This window comes from Paramisgurnus dabryanus, chromosome 12, assembly GCF_030506205.2.
Source record: "Paramisgurnus dabryanus chromosome 12, PD_genome_1.1, whole genome shotgun sequence".
NCBI lineage: Eukaryota > Metazoa > Chordata > Actinopteri > Cypriniformes > Cobitidae > Paramisgurnus > Paramisgurnus dabryanus.
In genome coordinates, this window is record NC_133348.1 from 6979075 (window position 1) to 7001986 (window position 22912).

Here is a 22912-nt window from a genome sequence, read left to right on the forward strand (position 1 = left end):
TTGCTGTGTGTTTTCTGATCAAAGAGATGTTTCTTTGTAACTTCAGATAGAGACAATCATCTGTTGGTGGAGGACTCATACAGTGAGGATGAGGAGTTTGTCGGTGCTCCTTCTATATACGAACCTCAGTCAGGATCCCCGAAGAAAGCCGCTTCATCCACGACCCATAAACCCTTTCTTCATTTTACCACGTGAGTCACTCAGTAACGTCTTTGCAGCCTGCATCACTGACTTTTTCATGAAAGAAAAAGTCAAACACATTTGAAAAGATACGGCCAAAAATGTGTTTTTTTACTTGTGTCTTTAAAATGACATCACCTGCCAAATGCTCTGTAAAAACTGTCTTGTACAGAACAGTTTTGTGCTTAAGAAAATAAAAAATGAGAGACAGATAAAATCAGACCAGTGTTTGATTTTAAAATCACTAAATCTGAGAGACTTACTGTGATGTTACAGTCAAATACTGTGATTTGCTGCCATCTGTTGGGAATCTGGAAAACTGCCAGTATGCCTCGAATGCTGGTGTTACCAAGCAGAACCCCCTTACTCACATTTACATCGATTTGTAGTCCACGGTTCAATAAAATCATGTTTTATGACATTAGCCTGTAGACATAAATACACAACTGCAATGATTTACACTTCAGCAAACTTTTCATCTTAACTTTAATATACAGTATATATCATATACAGTACATCTAATTCCAATGCTATTAATTACTTTATTTCTCTTCATTACAATATTGAGATTTTGGTTAATGGTCTTATCCATATTCTGCGTGTCAACACCACTTTCTAAATGATAAATTACGGCTGTGTCTCAGAAACAATTTAGCTGCCTATGTGGACAGTGAATCTTGTAGGGCTTTATTGCTTCCAAACTGTCCTGTGATGGCTTGACACATGTAGTGATATTTACATAAACTATGCAATTATTGAGTAATTTTAGCATAGTCACCTAAATGTTTTTCAGGATGCTTAAGAAGCCTGTCCAAATCATAAAAAAGTCAAATTGTGTTAGAGAGACGTCAATGAAAATGCTCAGCCTAATTCATTTGAATAATTATTGGATAATAAAAAATATTGGTGGCTTAATTTTTTTATATACAAAACGAATTATAAAATGTGTTATTGGCGTACCATTACTTATTTAATTAATTTCAATAATTAAGAATATTGTTATTAAATTGGTCATATGACATTGCTAAAAAAAAATTTTTCTGTATTTGGTGTAATGCAGTGCGTTTACGTGGTTTAAGGTTCAAAGAAACACATAATATTCTACATACTGTCTGGTGATTTTGCAAAGCTCATCTTTTCTAAAAAAAGTGTCTCCACTACAAGGGAGTGGCAACATTACAATGAGTATAAAAGTTACACCTTCTTTCTTTGGGGATACATTTGGGCAGTGTGGGGCGTGTTTGAATTATTTAGGAAGGCATGGATGAGCTTTCACTTTTAGAACGAATATCTGAGACTTTAATCTTTGCGACTTTATGAATTGTCTATATGCATCAACAGTTTTTTTTGCCTGAAAGACAAAGGAAAATGCATCATATGACCACAATGTTAAGATTTGTAGCATTTGTCTGTTTCAGTTCTGCCTATCAGCAGCCCACCTCGTATCGGCCCCGTCTGCTGCTGACAGGACCTCAGGGGGCGGGGCAGAGCACACACCTGGCCCCTGCGGTGCTACATCACCTAGAGAGGTTCACTGTGCACCGTCTCGACCTTCCCACGCTTTACTCAGTCAGTGCCAAAACCCCAGAGGAGTCCTGCGCTCAGGTGAGCAGAAATACAACCTCTTAAAGGAGTAGTCCACTTTAAAGATGGGGCCCATTGACTTACCATAGTAATTTTTATTCCTACTATGAAAAGTCAATGGACCCCATTTTTAAAGTGGACTACTCCTTTAAGGGCCGTTTACATGATAACTCTGACATAAAAATGATTTTAAAACTATATTTTTATAGTTTAAGAGAATAGCGGAGTTCACACCACAACTAGAACGATAAAGAAATTAAACATTTTGATAAAAAAGTAAATGCTGTCAAAATAAGAAGCTTATATAAATAAAACATCTCTTCACATACTATTTTGCACATTATTTCAAATGACATCATACAAACCAATTTTTTTCCACATTTAAAAGGAAAATTGTCATTACCGCAACGTGTCCATGATTGGATTTGGGTTCTTTGATCTGGAAATATTTATAATTAAAAAATCTAAAAAATAAAATGCTTCAGTGCATGTTATACTATAAACATTTACAGTAAAGAAACATGTGGTATTTGGTGATCATTGGTAAATGTAGAGACAACAATAAGAAATATAAATGTGTCCAAGACTAATTTTCTTATCCTCCGCAACAATTTTCAATCATTGTTTAAGCCCTCAAGGAACTAAAATTTAAATAAAAAAAATTGTTGGAAGGGACATAATTGACTGTGACACTCAAGATGGCTACCAGGTAAGCAGTTCTTTCTCCAGATAAAAGTTGAAATTTTATTCGGCGTAGGACCTAGACAACTTTTTAGTTCTCATTACCGAAACATGAGTTTGTAGATGCATATATTTAATGTAATATCATGTTGCGATCAATTATCATTTTTTATCATGATAATCTAAAAATGTAAATAATAGGAAATATAAATCCTCTTAAAATAATGGTTTTATCTTATAAAGCCAAAAAAATTGGCTTCAAGGGTTTTTTAAAAATTCTGATGCTGGAAAATCACCCATATTTATACATTTATTGACACGTGAACAATTACAAGCATTTTTAGTAAATCAAATGTGCAATATTAGTTAGTGCCATAACTAGGTAATAGGTAAATGATTTGTGCGTGTACTGCGCCTCACAAGCAAATTAGCATAAAGTTATCATTATGGTTTGGTGGTGTGGACGCTAATATAGTTATCATTATAGTTAACGTTATAATTATCGTTATAATGTCAACAGCCCTTTACTCAACCCTTTTTATCATTTTACACACCGTGTGTCGGGCCACAGACCTGTGCTGATGTTATGTTTGTTATTTTGTTGAGGTTATGTCTTTGATTTAGCTGTTATGATGGCTTTGAATGTGACCCAAACGGTAATTATGGTCCATGTGCATGTCCTTGTGTGTTTGTGTAGGTGTTTCGTGAGGCTCGGCGGTGTGTGCCCAGCATCATCTACATGCCTCACATCAGTTACTGGTGGGAAGCCGTCAGCGAGACCATCAAGAGCACCTTCCTCACACTGCTTCAGGATGTGCCCTCCTTCACCCCGCTCCTCATCCTCGCCACAGCAGAGAACAACTACCAGCAGCTTCCTGATGAGGTGAGGAGCCTCTCTTCTGATTGGCTGTCAGAAAGCATCTGTTTCTTTCTGATCTTTGTCTGCTATTATAGTAGTGATTGTCATACAATAGTTATGAAGCACGTTAAATGTCTCAACCTGCGTTGATGATAACGCAGTACGACGATCTGGGGTACACCCGATGTTTAGTACATAGTTATATAGTGTAGCAGAGAGGTACATAAAATTAAAGGCTTTTAACCCATTTGCCACACCCCTTTTCATCTACTTAACTTTTCCTTTGTCTGTGTTCTTCCCTTTATCTTCACCCGTTTTCTTTTTTCTTCAAGTTACCCACAATTCCCTTTTTAGTCCTTTTGAGCGCACCAGGGGCATTAAAATCAATTCTTAAAGAAATGGCAGAAGGATCATGTGAGAGAAGACTTTAAAATGAAAGAGAGAGAGCGAGAGGGTGGAAGACCGAGATAAGTAATGCAGTCTGAAGTCACACAACAAAAAAGGTTTTCCTTAATTACGCAGAAAGCAAGTCGTTCTTGCAGGTCTGCGGTTTCACCTCAAAATCATGCATCAGGCATCTCCAGTGCCCCACGCTGTGCACTCTGTGCATGCCAGGGTGCATTGCTGGTAGGCTCGTGATTGGCTGGTGGCAAAGCCCTTGATCATGGCTCCTGCTGATGAGACTGGAGCCCACTAGGAGGGCATGAGAATGTTTTGAATGTTATTGACATGAGCTTGTTTTACTCACTCTTTTTGACGGTTAGGTGGATTCGTTAAATCCTGAATCTTTCCTTTGAGGAATGGGGATGTTTTATTTATGGCCCATCCTGGGTTGGATGTGTTACGCTGTCCATGGTCCTGAATTTTATCACTCTTGTTTTCTGTTTCCTCATCATCTTTAAAAAGAAACTACCTCCATGTGTTCAGTGATAAATTACTTTTTGAATTTTCTTGCGGGGTCGTCTTTTTGCAAATTTGACAATATGACAATGTTTGTGTTATACATTTTTATTCATTAAGTTACTTTAACCTTGTTGTTTAGACTTAAGGGCCGTATTATGGACTATAATGATAGCTGTGATTGTAAAAGTAGTTTTAAAAATCTTTTCAAATTAAAGAGGAGTTCATACCACAACTATAACGAGGAAGAATATCGTTGGGATCAGTTTCGGACCGATTTTTGTTTCTCCAACCGATGAATGACAAAATGTTAAAAGCCAATCAAATCTATCAAAGCGCTCACGTATTTGAAGCATAGACTGTAAAAAAAGATGGACAATGCCTGTTTGCTCGCTTCCATTGTTGAAAAGTGAAGCAGCCAGTGTCCCGATATGGTGCTGACATCTTGGGTCTTGAGTCTGCGCAGTAGCGATTTCGGGACCAGTCCTGCGGAGTAGTGAGCAGGAAGTAAAGCCACGAAATCAAGACCCCGCCCTCGCTCTCGCAGAATGCGCATATCACACGATATCACAGCTGTCAATAATGACGTGACACCCCTGTTTTTATATCATTAAATAACTAACTTATTTTAAAAACAAACATTTGAATTTACACCAGCGTGATAAAAACTACAGTAAATGACAGAAACCAGCTTCGGAAAAAAGATAATTGAAGTGTAATTAAATTTTTTTGTTTATTAAAAAAGGAAACACGCATCAAAAGAAACAACCAACCCTGAAAATTAAGTCTTTAAGTAACAAAAATTCATCAAATTACTCCCAATAATAATATTAATTAAATACCTAAAACAACTAATCAAACTTACAAAAGGCAAGAGCCGTAACAATCTGACTAAGCTTGCGAGTTCAACGATTTGCGCGAGTAGATTACATACAAAGTCAATGCAAAGAAGCCATCAGACGCGTCCTCACGTGGGGCGATGCGAATGAAAACATGCGCTATCTGCAAAATATTCAACTTGAGCGAAAAATTTGCATAACACAAAGTTAACACTGCAAAAAATGACTTTGTTACTTAGTATTTTTGTCTTGTTTTCAGTAGAAATATCTAAAAATTCTTAAATCAAGATGTATTTTCTTGATGAGCAAAATGACCTAAGAAAAGAATACTAGATTTTAGACAAAAAATAATTTTACTTGAATTAAGTGTTTAAGAAAAAGTAAATTTCATTTCACAATTTTTTTTCTCACCCCATTGGCAGATAATTTTTCTTATTTTAAGGACAATTTCACTAAATTATATATTATTCGTCTTAAAACTAGACTTATTTACTAAGGTCATTTTGCTCATCAAGAAAAAGCTTCTTAAAGGAATAGTTTGGCCAAAAACGATATTAAAGCCATGATATACTCACCCCCAAGCTGTCCGAGTTGCATATGTCCATCGTTTTTCAGACAAACACATTTTCGGATATTTTAGAAAATGTTTAAGATCTTTCAGTTGATTAAATGTAATGTTACGGGGTCCACGACCTTCAAGTCCAAAAAAAGTGCGTCCATCCTTTACAAAATAAATCCAAACGGCTCCAGGATGATAAACAAAGGTCTTCTGAGGGTAATCCGCGCGGTATTGTTGTAGAAATATCCATATTTAAAACTTAATTAACGAAAATAACTACCTTCCGGTAGCACCGCCATCTTAGTCGCGTCCGCATTCAGGATGAGAGCTTACGCAGCCTACGGAGGCTACTCTGCTGCTGCTCTCTCCCCCCGCCCTCCGAATTTGTCATACGTCACTAAGAAAAGTGCGTACACTACGCTAATACTCTCTCCTGAATACAGAGGAGTCTAAGATGGCGGCACTACCGGAAGGTAGTTATTTGCGTTAATAAAGCTTTAAATATGGATATTTCTACAACAACACCGTGCGGATTACCCTCAGAAGACCTTTGTTTATCATCCTGGAGCCGTTTGGATTTAATTTGTGAAGGATGGACGCACTTTTTTTGGACTTGAAGGTTGTGGACTATGGGTGAACCCCGTAACATTACATTTAATCAACTGAAAGATCTAAAACATTTTCTAAAATATCCGAAAATGTGTTTGTCTGAAAAACGATGGACATATGCAACTCGGACAGCTTGGGGGTGAGTAAATCATGGGTTTAATATCATTTTTGGCCGAACTATCCCTTTAATACTTTCCGAGGTTATGCATAATCTGTTTTAGCGAAGAAACTGGCACACGAATAAGAGTGCATGTCCAAGATGATCAATGATCAGAAAGAATGTAAAACATGTTTATTTTTAGTTTATTAAAGTTAAAATGTATTTTACAAACTTAAAGCATAATCAAATTACACATCGCAAGTTATCACATGGCATAGCTCTATACACTAATATAGTTATCACTATAGATAACGTTATCCTTAAAGTGTGAACGGGCCTTTAGGCAGCATGAAATTAAAATTGACCCATTTGGTGCAGCACTCCACATCATTGGAATTTCAATGGAACCTGATCCATTTTTGATTTGTGAATTCTGTTTCAGTCTGAAATGTCACAGAGGTAAAAATGGGTTGAGAATGCAGTTTCATGTCGACTTTAACCCTGAGTTTTGACATCCACATACTCACAGATGATCTGAAGTGCCCTTGAATTATGAAGTGGTGAAATTCTCAGAATTGACCGTTTGAATCCACAAAGCTCGTTCATGCTTTGACTCATCCCACAAGACCCCTTGAGCGGATTCATACTAACGCCTGTTACCTTGGTGTGAGAGGCATCTCTTTATCTGAACAGGGGGTCCGGTGCTAAAGCTGCGATCAATACTGGAGCCTTACAATAACACCAAGAGCTCCTACAGTCAGACTCGGCTTTTGTCTGTAGAATAATCCATCCCAAACTCTCCACCAATGAACATTTTTATCTGGGGCCTCTGAGACCGGAACCAGAAAGATTTATGTGCGGAAAAGCAGGAATGCTGAATTCACACTGTGGAGTGCTTAAATTCCACACTGATGCCTCAACCAGAGGTCTTCACGGGTCCACTTGGATCCGAAAACCTGAGGTTTGACCCGAGTCGGTTTGGGTCTAAAAGTTTCACGTGTGGCTAGGACACGACCCGGTATAATATTAGTGCCATCAAGTCTCGAGGCATTTAAAATGAATGTGTTTTTTTAACGGACCCAAGAAGACGTGTTGCTGGCGGTAGGTTTATTTTCATTGAGCCAGACCTGTCAATCAATTTTTAATGGTCATTTTAGTGGTTAGTGGTGTTGTCGTCAGATAACAAATGAAAATAAATGGAGCAGTAGGCAAAATTGGTTGCGAGCCCACAGGGTTTCTTTCTGTCTGACTGGTGCGTGCAGGGCTGCAGACTGCACACATATCTGTGACATTTACATTCAGGTCCAGTTGGGTGCAAATATATGCCACTGGGTCGGACTCCGATCTAATTTTCTTAATTTTTCTCGGGTCTATCTTTTAAAAATAATAATTTATAAACTCCAGGTTTGGGGAAAAAGTTATTTAGGTCTTTTCGGGTAGGGTACATTTCTTTGGACCTCAACCTTCTAGCAGGCAATGTTGTATAAGTACTCAATTGTTTTGGATTGGACTAAAAATATCTTTTATGAAGCATTGAAAGATTTTTATTGGATATACACTCACCTAAAGGATTATTAGGAACACCATAATAATACTTTGTTTGACCCCCTTCCGCCTTCAGAACTGCCTTAATTCTACATTGCATTAATTCAACAAGGTGCTGAAAGCATTTTTTTAGAAATGTTGGCCCATATTGATAGGATAGCATCTTGCAATTGATGGAGATTTGTGGGATGCACATCCAGGGCACAAAGCTCCCATTCCACCCCATCCCAAAGACGCTCTATTGGGTTGAGATCTGGTGACTGTGGGGGCCATTTTAGTACAGTGAACTCATTGTCATGTTCAAGAAACCAATTTGAAATGATTCGAGCTTTGTGACATGGTGCATTATCCTGCTGGAAGTAGCCATCAGAGGATGATCATAAAGGGATGAACATGCTCCGAAACAATGCTCAAGTAGGCTGTGGCATTTAAATGATGCCCAATTGGCACTAAGGGGCCTAAAGTGTGCCAAGAAAACATCCCCCACACCATTACACCATTGCATTAATGAGAAATTGAACAGGTGTTCCTAATAATCCTTTAGGTGGGTGTATATGAAGTAATGCTTATTTTCAGCTGAATGGCACTCATAAAAGAATATTTTCCCTGGATCGAGATTTGGAAAGCAAGATTTCTTGGAATCCTTTTCAAACATATTAGGTGGGCCATATTAGGATACGATATTTGGTATCGGTATTAGTCCGATATTGACGGATCGATTATTGAAGAAGTCGGGGAGTACAATCCAATCCAATACCAACACAGACCTAGTCATGGCAACTTTGGGTAAAGTGTGACTTGCTGAGCAACATGAAATTGCACAAAGCCATTTAAATACTAGTCTGGTTGAAACACTTAAAAATAAAACAGCAGTATTACACAATGTTTCATTAAGTCTTTGCACAGTTGCACAGTAAATTGTTTGAGTTCTGTAGCTCTGTTTAAGCTTTTTGTATGGCTTACAAATGTGTTATTTGCAGCTTAATTGATTAAAAGGGCGATAGAGATGGTATTGGATCTGTATCGACAGATACTCAAGGTTGTGGTATCGACATCGGTATCAGACACGAAAAAGTGGTATCGGCCCACCCCTAAAACATATCATACTGTGTGTTCATTTGCTTTTCAAAATTGTGAAGTTGTGGAAAAATGCAGTAACGTAGTATTTCAACCAGTTGAGTTTGTTTTTAAAAAACCCTGTAGGCGAATGTGGAGTGGTAAGATATTGATCCTACTTGTGTTCAAGATTTTAAAAGGCCTTTTAGCCCAAAGCTTATCTGCAGTAAGTGAAGCCCAAATATGCAAAGTAGGTTTGCTGAAGAACAGTTTGGAGAGATCCTTGGTTTTTTGGCACGTTCAACCAGACAGCTGTCCTCTTTGCGGTGTTGCCCATCAGGGGTGAGGCCTCTGATAAATTTAAAGAAATGTGAACAAAATAACAGCTAAAAATCTCTCAAGTCCGACGTCGCTCCATATTTCTTTAAGAGCGATGCCGAGACAGATGCCAGTTGTTTCTGTAAACAGCAGCTGCGGTGAGGTGGGTGGCATGGATGGGTAGAAGGTTCCAGGTGCCCTTGTGCCCGGATGCCGGAGGGCTTTTGGCTGATACTAGAGCGTCTAGGAATGATGCCAGCAAACCAGCAGTGTAAAGTTATACTTGTTAGTTCACTAAAACCCCTTTCACGATGTGCATTGAGCATCATTGTTTTTTCAGACGTCTTCCTGTGTCATGTTTTATTATTTCTCAGTTGGTATAAATGAATAAGTTGCACATTATTTTACAGTGGGGTATGAAATTTACGTCCGTACTGCATTGAGTTAAAAACATCTCAACTTTTCTGAATGCCGCAAGCGCACCGCAGGTCATGCGACAAGAAACCAACGAAGCTCACATTTTCCGCGCGGTTTTAGACGGGGAAATGTAAACAGCACCTTAATCTTTCCTCAAGACCAAAAACAACTGAGCGGAAACAAAACCATGATGAGAAGATGCAAAGAAATACTATAATGTATTTAATAAAGATCTTCAACACACACTAATGATTGGATATTGACCTTAAAGTACCCTGTGGGCTATTATATGTCTCATAATGGGAAAATGAGACTTATTGGAATTTTTTGTTGTTGTAATATTTGCAGAACATTATCTTAAGCGTTAAGCTCAAGGGTGTTTATAAGATGGCACGGTTTGTGCTGGATATGAACATACTGATATTTAACGCTCTTAAACCTTTTTGTCTGAATTCATTCGTCTTGGTTGCTGCAGTGTTCAGAGCGTAAACTTACGGTTTTAAAGTTTTAAATGCTTATTCAGTAAAAACAAGCGCTCGCAGTCCCTACCTGCAGTCATTTGACTTGTACAGCATACCATGCAAAATGAAAGTTAAATATAGCGTTATGAAACTTCTCATTATAATGCTTTCCTCATTCACATGTAAGAGCAGGGAAACCAGACACTGGCCATTATTTCAGGTTTTCCCATCACATTTTATCTCCTGACTCTCAATCTGTTACATCTACATTGTTGAGATTTGACCATGTAGGACTCGTTCCTGAATCATCATCTTATGCTGGCCCAAAAACAAGACTCATGTCAAACATAATCCTAATCCTAAAGGCTTCATGGACCTCAACTGGTAGACCATTGTGTTAGCAGTAGGGGTGTAATAATCAGCGATATGGATCGATACATCGATTTTATTTCTAACGGTATGATGCAAAAAAAAAAAAAAGTAAGGTACCTTTATTTTGACACTTTCCACGTCCTCATTCCTTGACGTACACTGTAAAAAAATCCGTAGAAATTGCAGCTGAGTTGCCGGTAATTTACCGTAGGTTTACATTTATGTTTTTTACTGGCAACATTTTGTTCAAAGTTAAATGAAAATTAAACATTTACAAGTCTTTATCTTTACAGAGTAAAACTAAAAAACAGCATCAAGCAAAACATTCTGGGAAACAAAATCTGGACCAAAAAACAGAAAAAGGTTGATGATGATTTCTGGTTCCCAGAATGCTTTGCATGAGGCTGTTATTGTATAGTTTTATTCTGTAAAGATAAAGACTTGTTAATATTTGAAATTTATTTAACTTTGAACAAACTCTTGCCAGTAAATAACATAAATTTAAATTTACGGTAAATTACCGGCAACCCAGCTGCAATAACATTGAAATTTCTACTGAATTTTTTTACAGTGTATCGTCTATCTACGTATTTCCGCCAAAGCGCATTTTTGTTGATTTTCATCTAACGTCAGCAAGTTAATGCGATGCAGCATCAAATCGGTTGTAGCAGTGAAAACACAGCGAAAGATATCAAAGACGAGCATGTTTTTTTTTTCTAAAACCACTTTAGTGATTGTCACTTATGCACAATTTGGCACAAAATACTGAAAGACTTTGACTGTTGCCATCATACGCTTGACTTTATGTGACATTTTGATGTGACTCATTCATTTTTCTTTATTTAAAAAGGTGTATTTTTGTTAGTTTGTTGTTATAAATGTTCCAATTGGGACAGAGATTGTGCCATTTTCAAAGATGTTTAAATTAAATGTTTGTGTTATATATTTTAGTTGCATTTGTAAGTAAAAATATAACTTCTTAACCAGGCACGTAATATAAAATACCGATAAATGTATGAGATCGAATCGTAATCGCATTGAACAGAATGTTTCATTAACCTGATTTTAAGTGTTAACTGCCTTTAAAAACACAAAATATGTCAAACATTAGGGCAGGAAAATATATTTATGATACCAGCATCTGTTATATGTCAATAGATCAAGGCAAAAAAACTTTTACAGGGGGATTGCTTACCCAAAAATGAATATTCTGTCATCATTTACTTATTCTCATGTTGTTACAAAGCTATATACATTTCTTTGTTCTGATAAACAGAAAGATAAAAATTTTGAGGAATGTTTGAAACCAAACTGATCAGAAGCCCCAGTGACTTCCATAGTATTCTTTTCTCCTACTATGGAAGTGAATGGGGCTTACAAACATTCCTCAAAATATCTTTTACAAATACAAAGAAATTTATTCAGATTTGTAACATCATGAGAGTGAGTAAATAGTTAAAGATTTTTCATTTTTGGGTGAACTATACCTTTAAATAAAGTAACTGTAGATTTGCAATGTTATGCATCAAGAAAAAATCCTCAAATGTCCTAAAGGCCTGTCTTATATTTTTTCTAAAAGTCTTTAAAGTTTTTCTTTAATGGTTTGTTTTTTCCAGCTAAAATGCATCTTCAGGCATTCATACGGGGAGGTGGTGTGTTTAACCACGCCGGCGGATGAAGCTCGCAGAAGATTTTTTTCTGACCTCATTCTGGTGCAAGCAGCGAAGGCGCCCCCCCGCAGGAAAAAAGCAGGTGAGTTTTCACCACATTTATGCACACTGAACTAGAGATTTATCATGACTCTTCTGAGAGAATATCCCCACTTGTACGGAAAGACTTCTAATTTATTACCTTAAAGGGACTGCTTTGCTGACTTCTCTCATTTCCACTTTACTAGAAACACTATAGCACCAAAATGTTGTTTTTCACTCACTTCCAAAACTATTAGCTAAAGCAGTGGTTCTTAACCTTTTGCAACGTATGGCCGGCCCACAATGATTGTTTTAAATCATTCTGAGGACCACCTTTCCAAATATGATAGTATACAGAATAACAGCAAATTGAAAATGTACAAAGGCATCAAAATGTGTGACTATGAACACGGTAAAATCTAGGAATGTCGGCATTTACAAAAACAATTAAAAATCCACCTTTGAGAAACACATCTTTTAAAGGCACACTGCGGAACTTTTTGGCCACTAGGGGTTGCTAGACATGTGTTTTTCACGTCTAGCGCCCCTAGAGGCCACAACGCCGCAGCGCTGTCACAAAGGAAAAGACGACAACTCTTTTGGTCACAAAGTGTGCCTTCCAGCATGTCATATAAATATAATTTAATGGGTTTTATTTTCTTCACACCCCAAATTATCACGTTTACAGGCCAGTTGTAACGGTGGTCGCTTGGTTAAAGTTTATATAAAAAAATTGCCCTAAAGTTGAATCTAACCCAGATAGCTTGTAGGTCCATGATGCTACTACGGTGCCACAGTTTCACGTGCTATAAGTTTCTTTCTACACTCTTTAAGTAGCGTCCAGTAAAATTCATTTAAAAAAAAAGTTAATGCGTCAGACAGGACTTATATATGCAAACAATATAACATTATTTACTAGTACATAAGCATGAGGGCCAAATCAACATCGGTCAGGAACCCCTTCTCCTCCTTCAGTTCACGCCAGCGAGCGAATGCTGGCCCATTATTGATTCTCGTCCTTCTTTATAAAACGGCTCGTTCTGGTTCTTCATTCTGATTGGTTGAAACGCGTTCTAAGCCGTGATAAAATACCCCGGTAAACCCACGGTTCAGTCCGCATTACATAAGTATCACTGCGCTGTTGCTGCGTACTGAATTATGAAAATAAACACCACAGTCTTTAATTATATTTTTATTTTTCTACATTTGCACAATTACGGCGATATCCAGATATATTTCATAGATATTGTTCAGTCATTTCGTCACGTTCTCTCAGTTGTTTTTGTCTTCAATTGATATTTCCGCTATTATCCACTAGATGGCAATCTTACCCAACTTAAACACTGACGCATTCACTCGACACAACAGCGTTGTGGTTTAAGTTGTAAGCGTGACGTGTAAGTTTTGATGGCTCTGAATCTGATCTCTTTCAAAAGTTCTTCACAAAAATGGAATTATCTCCGCTTTTAGCTGAAAAGTTGAGAAGTGATAACTGATAAGAGAACAAATTGAGGTAGGATGAAACGTTTTTGTTGTTGTTGTTGTTGTTTGAAAGCGGATGGTCTGTTCTTCATATTTGATCATTTGATATTTTATGTTTATTTAAAGAAGATAATTTTTCTGTAAGGCATTAAACTAAAACTGGGTGGCAACTTAAAAAAAACAACGCTGACGGGGAAAGAGTTCAAGTTAAGCATGCTTCCAAGCATATTTGATCATCACTTTAACAGTTGCACGATATAAATGTTAATGTATAAATTAAATTAGATGAATGTTGATTTATAAAATAAACACCACAGTCGTAAATCATATTTTCATTGTGTCTTTGCTGCGTCTGTGTTGGTTGGGAACTGCGCTCTGTTGCAGCCACACTTGATTCTGAGGAACTACTTTGTTTGGTGGAAGAGTAATATTTGTACTAATATAATTACAACTTATTTGTTCTTTATTTTATACCATCCGGCTATGTATATGAAGTAAGTAACCGTTTTATAAAAGCAATAAGTCCCGCGAAGCAGTGGGGTTACAGTGCATTTTAACCCACTGTTTCAGTGCATTTTAACACACTGCTTCTTGGGACTTATTGCTTTATTTTATTCTGTCACTCTCCCGTTTTCTTTTTCTGGTCTCCTCCGACCAAACCTTGGGTTTCTTTTTCTTAGCTGCTGCTTCGGCCATGACAAAAACATCAGGAAAATAAATAGTTGCACTCTCACGTCCGAATTTGAGGAAGTGGAGGAAGTGACCTATGCCATTAAGCAGATTTTTGTAGTTCTTTTTGTGCTCGGGTCACTACCCGAAACCCCAAGTTTCAAAGTACGAGTAAAAGCGATACAGACCCCGTCAGGCTATGGTGGACATGTCATTCGCCCTTTTTTAAGTCGATGTACCATCACAAGGGTCTTGAAAATATATTATGAAGGTTGAAAAACTACAAAATGTCACTTTAAAGTTATAATATATTAAAAATGATTTCTACTTGTTCATATGCAAATAATTAAAGTCTTCTTTATTTGAAACATAAGCTGAACAACTGAAACTACCTTTCATGTCTGAAAGGAGAATCCCTGAGAGTCAATATTTTAAGCGAACTGAATTTGGTGTCCTAGGTGTTTTTGCTCTAAACATCTTGTGGTTGATTACCATCCTCATCGGTTTCCTCACAGCTGGAACCATTAAAGTCTAAAATGGCTTTCAAGTGGAAATTTGAGCATTGATGCGGAACAGGGGTCCTCTCGAGGGTTGACCGCAGGTGTCTCAGAATAAAGCGCGAACCGTACTTCCGACAGAATGCTGCGATGCGAGAACGAGCCATTAAACGGCGGGCCGTAACGTTAGCCATAATTACGCCCACAGTTAGCACGACTGCTCGCTTATGGTAAATTGCACTGGCTGGCATTTTGGACGATCGTCAGGCACTCGGCCCAGATCTTCGGACTGACACAACAAGCTCAAACGTTTTTTTCCCCATCAGCATTATTTTAAAACAAGTTAGTGCTCCTCGCTTGGCGTATTTGTTAAATTTTTGCAGACTGGTTTTGGTTCGTTTGTGGATGCGGCTTTAAATTACCGCAGCTGTCAGGTTGTTTGTTGGAGCTCTTCAGAAATCAATAATACACTTTGCGGCCCACGCTGCAGTGGAAAGCGTTCCTCCTCTCCAGAGTGTTTGGCTGCTTTGGCATGGTTTCAGTATCATTTGAGTTGTTTCACAGCTTTGCATCTGCTGGATGATGGAAAAACAAACTCCTCAATGGAAATGTGTATTGTTAATGGGTTCATTACTCTTGTGTGTTTTCAGCCTGTACTCTGGAGGTGCTGACCCACGCTGAAGACCCCGGTCCCCGACAGCTCTCTCCGGAGGAGCAGAGGCGACTGGAGGAGCAGGAGGAGAACACGCTGCGCGAGCTCCGCCTCTTTCTCAGGGACGTCACAAGGCGGCTCGCCACCGACAAGCGCTTCCAGATCTTCAGCAAGCCTGTGGACATCGAGGAGGTGAGCCGGTTACTGCACCTTCAACAGCCGTGTGATTAATGCCTGTAGGGTCTCCGCTCTTATCGTTCAATATGAGCATCTAATTAGGGTCCCCGATGGTTTTTTCGCAGCCCCCAGACCAAACAAATCAAATGATTGTCATTACACAACAGCTTGTAGGCAGGATCGTTACCTGAATCAGTAAATTTGAGAAGGCAATTAAAAAATCATCAATACAAGAGGCAAACAAGAAGGACTGTGTCTGTCTAGGGATGCGGAGTGCTTCAAATTCGTCCTGAACTCAGCCTTTTTCGGTCTGTAATCGGGTAAACGCCACAAAGCCTGTCAGGAAGATGCCAGGGTCATATTTCAGCCCAAATCAAATTCGTATTTGGCTTTAAGAAGACTGTCAGGAAAATAAAGCTGTAGTGCAAATAACTAAATGGTTTTAAAATGGACTTCTTATTAATTTCGGGATAAAATATGACTTTTTAGTGCCCTGTAATGGACTGGCCACAGGGTGTTTCCTCAACTATACGGTTAGAAATAAGCTGGGATTGCATCCAGCACTTCATGACCCTATATAGTATAAGTCATTTGAAGTTTGGCCTATATTAACATGCATAGTAGCATATTAATGTATTAACATACTTGCATTGCAAAGCCTTTTGAATTATTTCTAATCTGCAAAGTCTTATACTCGTACATTAAATTTTAATGTTGCACTTTAACGAAACCCCTAGCTGAACTTTGGCATTGGTGTAAGATCAAACAATATATTTGTGTAGACCCCTGATGTACTTGATGTATAATTTATGTTGTTGTTTTAGGTGTCGGACTACCTCGAGGTTATCACGCAACCTATGGACCTGTCCACCATCATGATGCAGATCGACACTCATAAGTACCTGGCCGCCAAGGACTTTCTAGTCGACGTCGACCTCATTTGCAGCAACGCGTTACAATACAATCCAGACAAAGACCCGGGAGGTAAAGACACAGAACAATAAAAAACTTCTACACATATTTTGTTTTCATTATTCTTCAAATTGTGCAAATTGAATTTGCCAATTGAAAATATGCCTAATGGAAACACAGCAGTTTTGCAAAAACTCCCGTATTTCAAATAACACTGATTCTTGAAACTTTGGCAAAAACATGTCCCACTAAGAAGAGTGCTAATTCTGTTGGATATTAATAACATTTTCATGAAGAAAAAGAATTAATGTTATAATCAGGGGGTCATTTGCACATATGTAAGGTTCATTTTTAGGTTCATTTTATTTTTTATTAATTTAATGATTATATGCTGGCCCATTGCCTACAAAATCAGCTGTCCTCAGTTAAGAGATAATCATTTCAACTTGATTAAAAAAGCCAAAAGTAATAATTGAATTGAATAATATATTTACCACATGAAAGAGTACATTGTAATATGTATTAAAAACTACAAACAGTGAGTTTTGAACAATATTTGCTATTATTTTGTGATTGCTCAAAATGTGTCCCACATATTCGTCACCACCGTCAGATATTTATAAAAATCAGACAACTACAGGGTCAACTGCATTTCTGAGGACCCCATTTTCAAACCTTCGGCTCTACTGCATGCTTCAAGATCACTCAAGCTCCTGTATGTTTGCCATTTTCTCTTAAACTTCTTCATATTTTTTGACACTGCTACTGTGACAACCATAACATGTCAACACCGTCATCTTTGTACAAAAAAATATTAGATTAGATTATGAAATAAATATATCATTTTTAAGAAGAGGTCTGAAGTAGCTAACAACAGAGGGGAAACAAGATGGCTAATGTGAACAACTCATCTATTTTTTTTTTATATCTATATTAGGTTTTTGTCACCACCGTCAGGTTTTCTGTCTTTTCTGTCAGGTTTTATGTATTGTAGGAAGTTATGATTTGATATTTGTTCATCACAAGGCTCAGGATTGTTATTTTTTGGACCAAATATTTACATAAAGTTTAAGCAAGAAGCCATTGACTTGAGTTTTACACATTTTTTAATAATGAGGCCAATGTCACCACCGTCAGACGGAGTTTTATTTGTTTTAAGTGAATATGCTTACATTATGTTTCTTCAGTGCTGTTGAGTTATTAAATGAATAGTCTCTATTAATACAAAAATATGTTTATTAAATAAAAAAATCATTACTTTTTCTATTTAGGCTTAAAGTAAACGTTGTATGAGTAATAACTGGAAAAACGCCTATTTTATGAAAAAAAAAATACGAACAGGGGAGGTTGCACTGGTAAATTGCTGAACAGCCAAGACCTTGGTCTATAATGATATACCTTCAGATTTTGTAATTTAACAAACTTTTTTTTCAAAATTTAAACCTGTTTTATCCAAATTCCCAAGAATCACTGATAAAAGGATTTTGTGTGCGTAAAGTCACACGATCATTCTTTAAAAATACGAAATCGAGACAAAGGGCTTTCCTTGTCATTAATGCATGGCATGTATAGATAACAGGCCTGCATGTTCTTTGATTGAAAATAATGGATGGTGCGGTCTGCGGTGGCTGTTATATACTGTATATAAGATGCCCCTAATTATAAGACGACCCCCTTTTCAAAGTGTATATTTTAGAAAAATGCTTTTTTTATAACCAACTCTAGTCTTTTATAAAGAAAATGCTTTAATTTGAAGATATATTTATATAAGTCACACGGGACCAGTTTGGTTCACCACATATTATTCAATACTTTTCATATGGCATACCACTTGGGTTGCAAAGCTTGGAATTTTGGAAATATTTATAGTTGGAAACATAAGGAATTAAAGGAATATTCCATTTTCTTAAAAGAAAAATCCAGATAATTTACTCACCACCATGTCATCCAAAATGTTGATGTCTTTCTTTGTTCAGTCGAGAAGAAATTATGTTTTTTGAAGAAAACATAATGAGAAATTTTTCTCATTTTAATGGACTTTAATAGAGCCCAACATTTAATACTTAACTCAACACTTAACAGTTTTTTTTCAACGGAGTTTCAAAGGTCTATAAATGATCCCAAAAGAGGCATAAGGGTCTTATCTAGCAATACGATTGTCATTTTTGACAAGAAAAATAAAAAATATGCTCTTTTAAACCACAACTTTTCGTGTAAATTATCTGGATTTTTCTTTTAAGAAAATGGACTAATCCTTTAAAGGAAATTCATTGTAAATTTAGGGTAATTTATACAAACCGTATTACAAACAAAAGTTTGCTTTCTCTATATCACGTCATCCGCTTGCCACAATTACCATATAATCCTATGTAATTTCCAGGGAAAGTTTCCAAAATTCCCAGAATTTGCAACCCTATGTACAACATATTAACAGAAGTCCATCTGGATTTAATGACAGTTAGCCTAGGTTGTCCATCTCATTGTGAAAAAACACATAGCCCATTAATATTTCATTAAGGGTAGTGTATCAGGTTGCAATTGAATGTGTGTACTTGGCGCCACCTAATGCTTTTTTGCGGGTGTGCGGTTTGATCGACGTAGTAATCTAGAGCTCAAATGTAAGATGCCATTGTTTATTAAGAGGCATTTATTGAGGGGGAAAATATGCTAGTTAAACCTACCAACATCAATCGGCATGATTTTTGGAACTTGTCGCATAAGGAAAAATTTAGTTTTCGTGGCATGATGTCGGTTATTGTAAACAATGTAATTTCTAGGGCTGTAACGATTAATCGCAAGGCTCCGATTCTGTGTTTCATGCACAGCTTGTGTGTATACTACGGCATTTGGTCAGTAGGAAGTCCTTATCAATTAAAATCATTGAGTCAGAGTCGTTTATAACGTGCATTTAAAAAAGCAACACTCGTTAAACAAACTCATTCAAAATATTCTTTATTATCATGAAAATACCTGAAACAATTTGAAGAACAGTGATATAAATATTCTTATAGACACTTCCTGGAATAGCGTTTGTAATGCCACTTCTTCTGTGGGACAAAAGGAGTTTCTGCAGGAGAGCCCCCTCTGGCTTTGGGAGTGTGGGATTTTACCGTAATACATTACAATTAGTTCATTGAGAAAATGCGCATTTGCATGATTAATCGTTACAGCCCTAGTAATTTTACAATGGCTTTTAATCGATATTTAGCAAATATTGTAACAGTTTTGTGCAAATCTGCAATGGAAACCAGGCTGCTGGTTTACAGAAACAAAGCTTTTAGAAACTTTTTTTTTTTAATCAGAAAACAAGTTGAGCCATTCAACCTGTATTTTGTTTACCTATACACCTACATGTTTGCTTTCATTATTGTCTTATTGTTTGTTCAAAAACATCACCAAGCCCAAACGGAGTCTGCGCCCGCCGGTAATTTGCGGGGGCGGATTCCGTTTGGGCCGCTGATGTCTTTGCTTCCATCATTGTCTTATTGTTTGTTCAAACGTGTAGGCATATAGGTAAACAAAATACAGGTTGGCTCAACTTGTTTTCTGATTAAAAAATAGTTTCCCCTAAAATTCTATCACTCATATCGCCACAAATGTTCGTGTTCCTAAAGCACTTCAGCGTGTTTGTGAGCAGTAGCCGCCATTGACAAGCACACACACACGTGTTTGTGAGCCGTCATTGACAAGCAGTACATAAACCCTGCGCGTGCTGTTTGTTGTGACAGTTTTAACTCTTTCCATTGATGAGTTATTTTGTCAAGTAAGAGAAAACGCTTCCCTGCCAATGACGAATTTTTATGGCAATCCATTTTCCGCTATTGTCCACTTGGTGGCACTCTTACACAACTTATAAAACAGTAAAGTATCCATAAATTCAAAAGCAGGTAAAACTCTGAGTATCGCTCTTAATGTGATCTTAAAGGTGCAGTGTGTAAATTTTAGTGGCATCTAGTGGTGAGGTTGCGAATTGCAGCCAATGGCTCAGTCCACTGCTCACCACTCGCTTTTAAAACGTATAGAGAAGCTACGGTAGTCACCGCCGGAAAACATGTCATCGTCGGAGACAACTTAGTAAAAAAAGTTTGTCCGTTAAGGGCTTCTGTAGAAACATGGTGGCACAAAATGGCGACTCCCTCGTAAAGGGACCCTTGGTGTATGTAGATAAAAATGTCTCATTCTAAGGTAATGAAAACATAACGGTTCATTATGAAAGGTCTTTACACAACCCTAATAATATAGTTTTGTATATAATTTTGCATTTCTGTCAAGAGATCCTTCTAAAAATTACACACTGCACCTTTAAACAAAAGTCCTTTACATAAATGCAATTATTTCCAGGTTTTGTGGAAATCTTCCCATATCCGAGATTATGTGATGACAAGAGAACAAATGAAGATAGGATAAAACTTCAATATATTGTATGTTTACACATTTAAAAAAGAAAAACTTTTTTCTTTTAAACACTGGCGGGGAAAAAGTTAATGATAGAGAGCATGAACCATTTTGAGATCATTCACATTTCAAATCCGTTTACAAGACTAAAGCTCTTGTTATGTTTAATATAAAGTTAATACTGCATTGTAAAAATGATGAAATTATCTTAATACGTGCTAAATTCATAATAAGAACGTATAAACAAGCTTTTTTATTCTGTTATAATATTAGGGATGCACCGAATCCAAATTTTTTGGGTTCGGCCGAATACCGAATCCACTGTTTAAGATTCGGCCGAAACGAATACCGAATCCTACTCGCATCCTTATTCCATTAACACATTAACACAAAATTCATTTTGTTTGATTTTAACTGTAAAAAAAAGATTAGGCAGCATTATGCCAGGATGACAAGTGGGAAAAAATATTTTGACAATTGCCATAAGCCTATGCATAATGAAAGTGATGTGGTGTGATGCGCTAGTTTTTTCCAGGTGCGTCCACTAAATGTGAACCGCCCCTAAAAAAAATGCTTATCTCCACGTCAGCACCTTATGTGTGTAATCAACGGCTGCTTGACGTTGACCAGTGTAGCACAAGCCTAGGGTTCGGTTCGGTGGAAAAAAAATCTAAGATTTGGCCGAACCCCGTCAAAAAGCCCAGTATTCGGCCGAATCCAAATCCTGGATTCGGTGCATCCCTATATAATATATAGCACTTTAAACAATAACATGTAATTTGCACATTATCTGGTTCATGTTGGTCTAGTTTAATTCAGAGGACCCATTAGTTTGGTGTATTCATCTTTATTGTAAGTAGGTCTGTCACAATGATTAAATAATAGTCTAATCGTGATTGTTTGACCTCATCGTGATGATTTCAGATCACCGCAATGATTGCATTTCTCTCTTAAAACACAAGGGGAGCTGTAGCGCCTATATAAATGAGCCCGTATCAGATTACTTTTAAATATGTGTTATGTGAATTAATATTTACTGCCAGGTAAACCTTGCAAAATATTTAATTTAAATAATCACAACACTATGTGAAAATTATTTCATAAACAAAAAAAAATTAATTATGAGAATTAAATGTCAAAGCAATAAAACAGGCAACTAATCATCAAAACACTAAAACAGGCAATTAATCACCATAATCACCTCAATTTATTAGGCAATTAACCATCAGCCAAATTTCATAACCGTGACAGCCCTAATTGTAAGCCTTAAAAAAGTAATTATTTTAGATTTAATTTTGTGATATTTACAGCTTAAGTTCTCTAATATCTTTTTAAAACATAAAAAAATCATTCACCAGATTTTTCCCCAAAACCCTGGACATCAGCCATAAAGCAGCAGCCAGCTGAGATTCACACTTGAAGGGTGAAGGAAACAAAGTCAGTGACTAATCGGACCGACTTGTCAGTTCTTCACTAAAAGATATGAGAGTTTGAGGACAATAGATTGAGCTAGATATTAACCCGCTGACCTTTCCTTATTCAAAAGCCACGGGAAATCATTGTCTCTGATCTCTCCACTGAGAAAAATGGCACTGTAATGAGAAGTCTTTATGAAACCTTTTCATCGCTTTAATGGATTTCTTGTTATTCTCCGGCCATACGGATGATTAGTCTAGACACTTTGGAGTGTACAAATCATGTCGTATTTATGCATTTGCTGTCTGAACAAGACATAAATGGTGCTTGTAAATGTATATGTATGAAATAAGCAAGGGAGTCTCTGAAGGCAGTGATATACTTAAAGAGAAAGCTGAGGAAAAAAGTTTCAAAGTGAACCCCCTGCTGAATGTGAAATATTTATTTAGTCAGACCGTTAAGTTACCTTTACCCATAAGAAAGACAAACCTGACATAACATAGCATGGCTTATTTTATTTTCAAACATGAAAAGTCAATTT

General features: G+C 37.1%; 1 protein-coding gene across 1 annotated transcript in view; it reads left to right on the forward strand.

The window, feature by feature from the left end:
* atad2b (ATPase family AAA domain containing 2B) overlaps positions 1–22912 on the forward strand; it is a 136348-nt gene that overhangs the window by 15642 nt on the left and 97794 nt on the right. The window contains exons 17-22 of the mRNA XM_065256339.1: positions 47–191; positions 1599–1785; positions 3143–3328; positions 12097–12232; positions 15470–15663; positions 16473–16632. Coding sequence (XP_065112411.1) covers positions 47–191; positions 1599–1785; positions 3143–3328; positions 12097–12232; positions 15470–15663; positions 16473–16632 — 1008 coding nt within the window. The remainder of the gene's footprint in view (positions 1–46; positions 192–1598; positions 1786–3142; positions 3329–12096; positions 12233–15469; positions 15664–16472; positions 16633–22912) is intronic.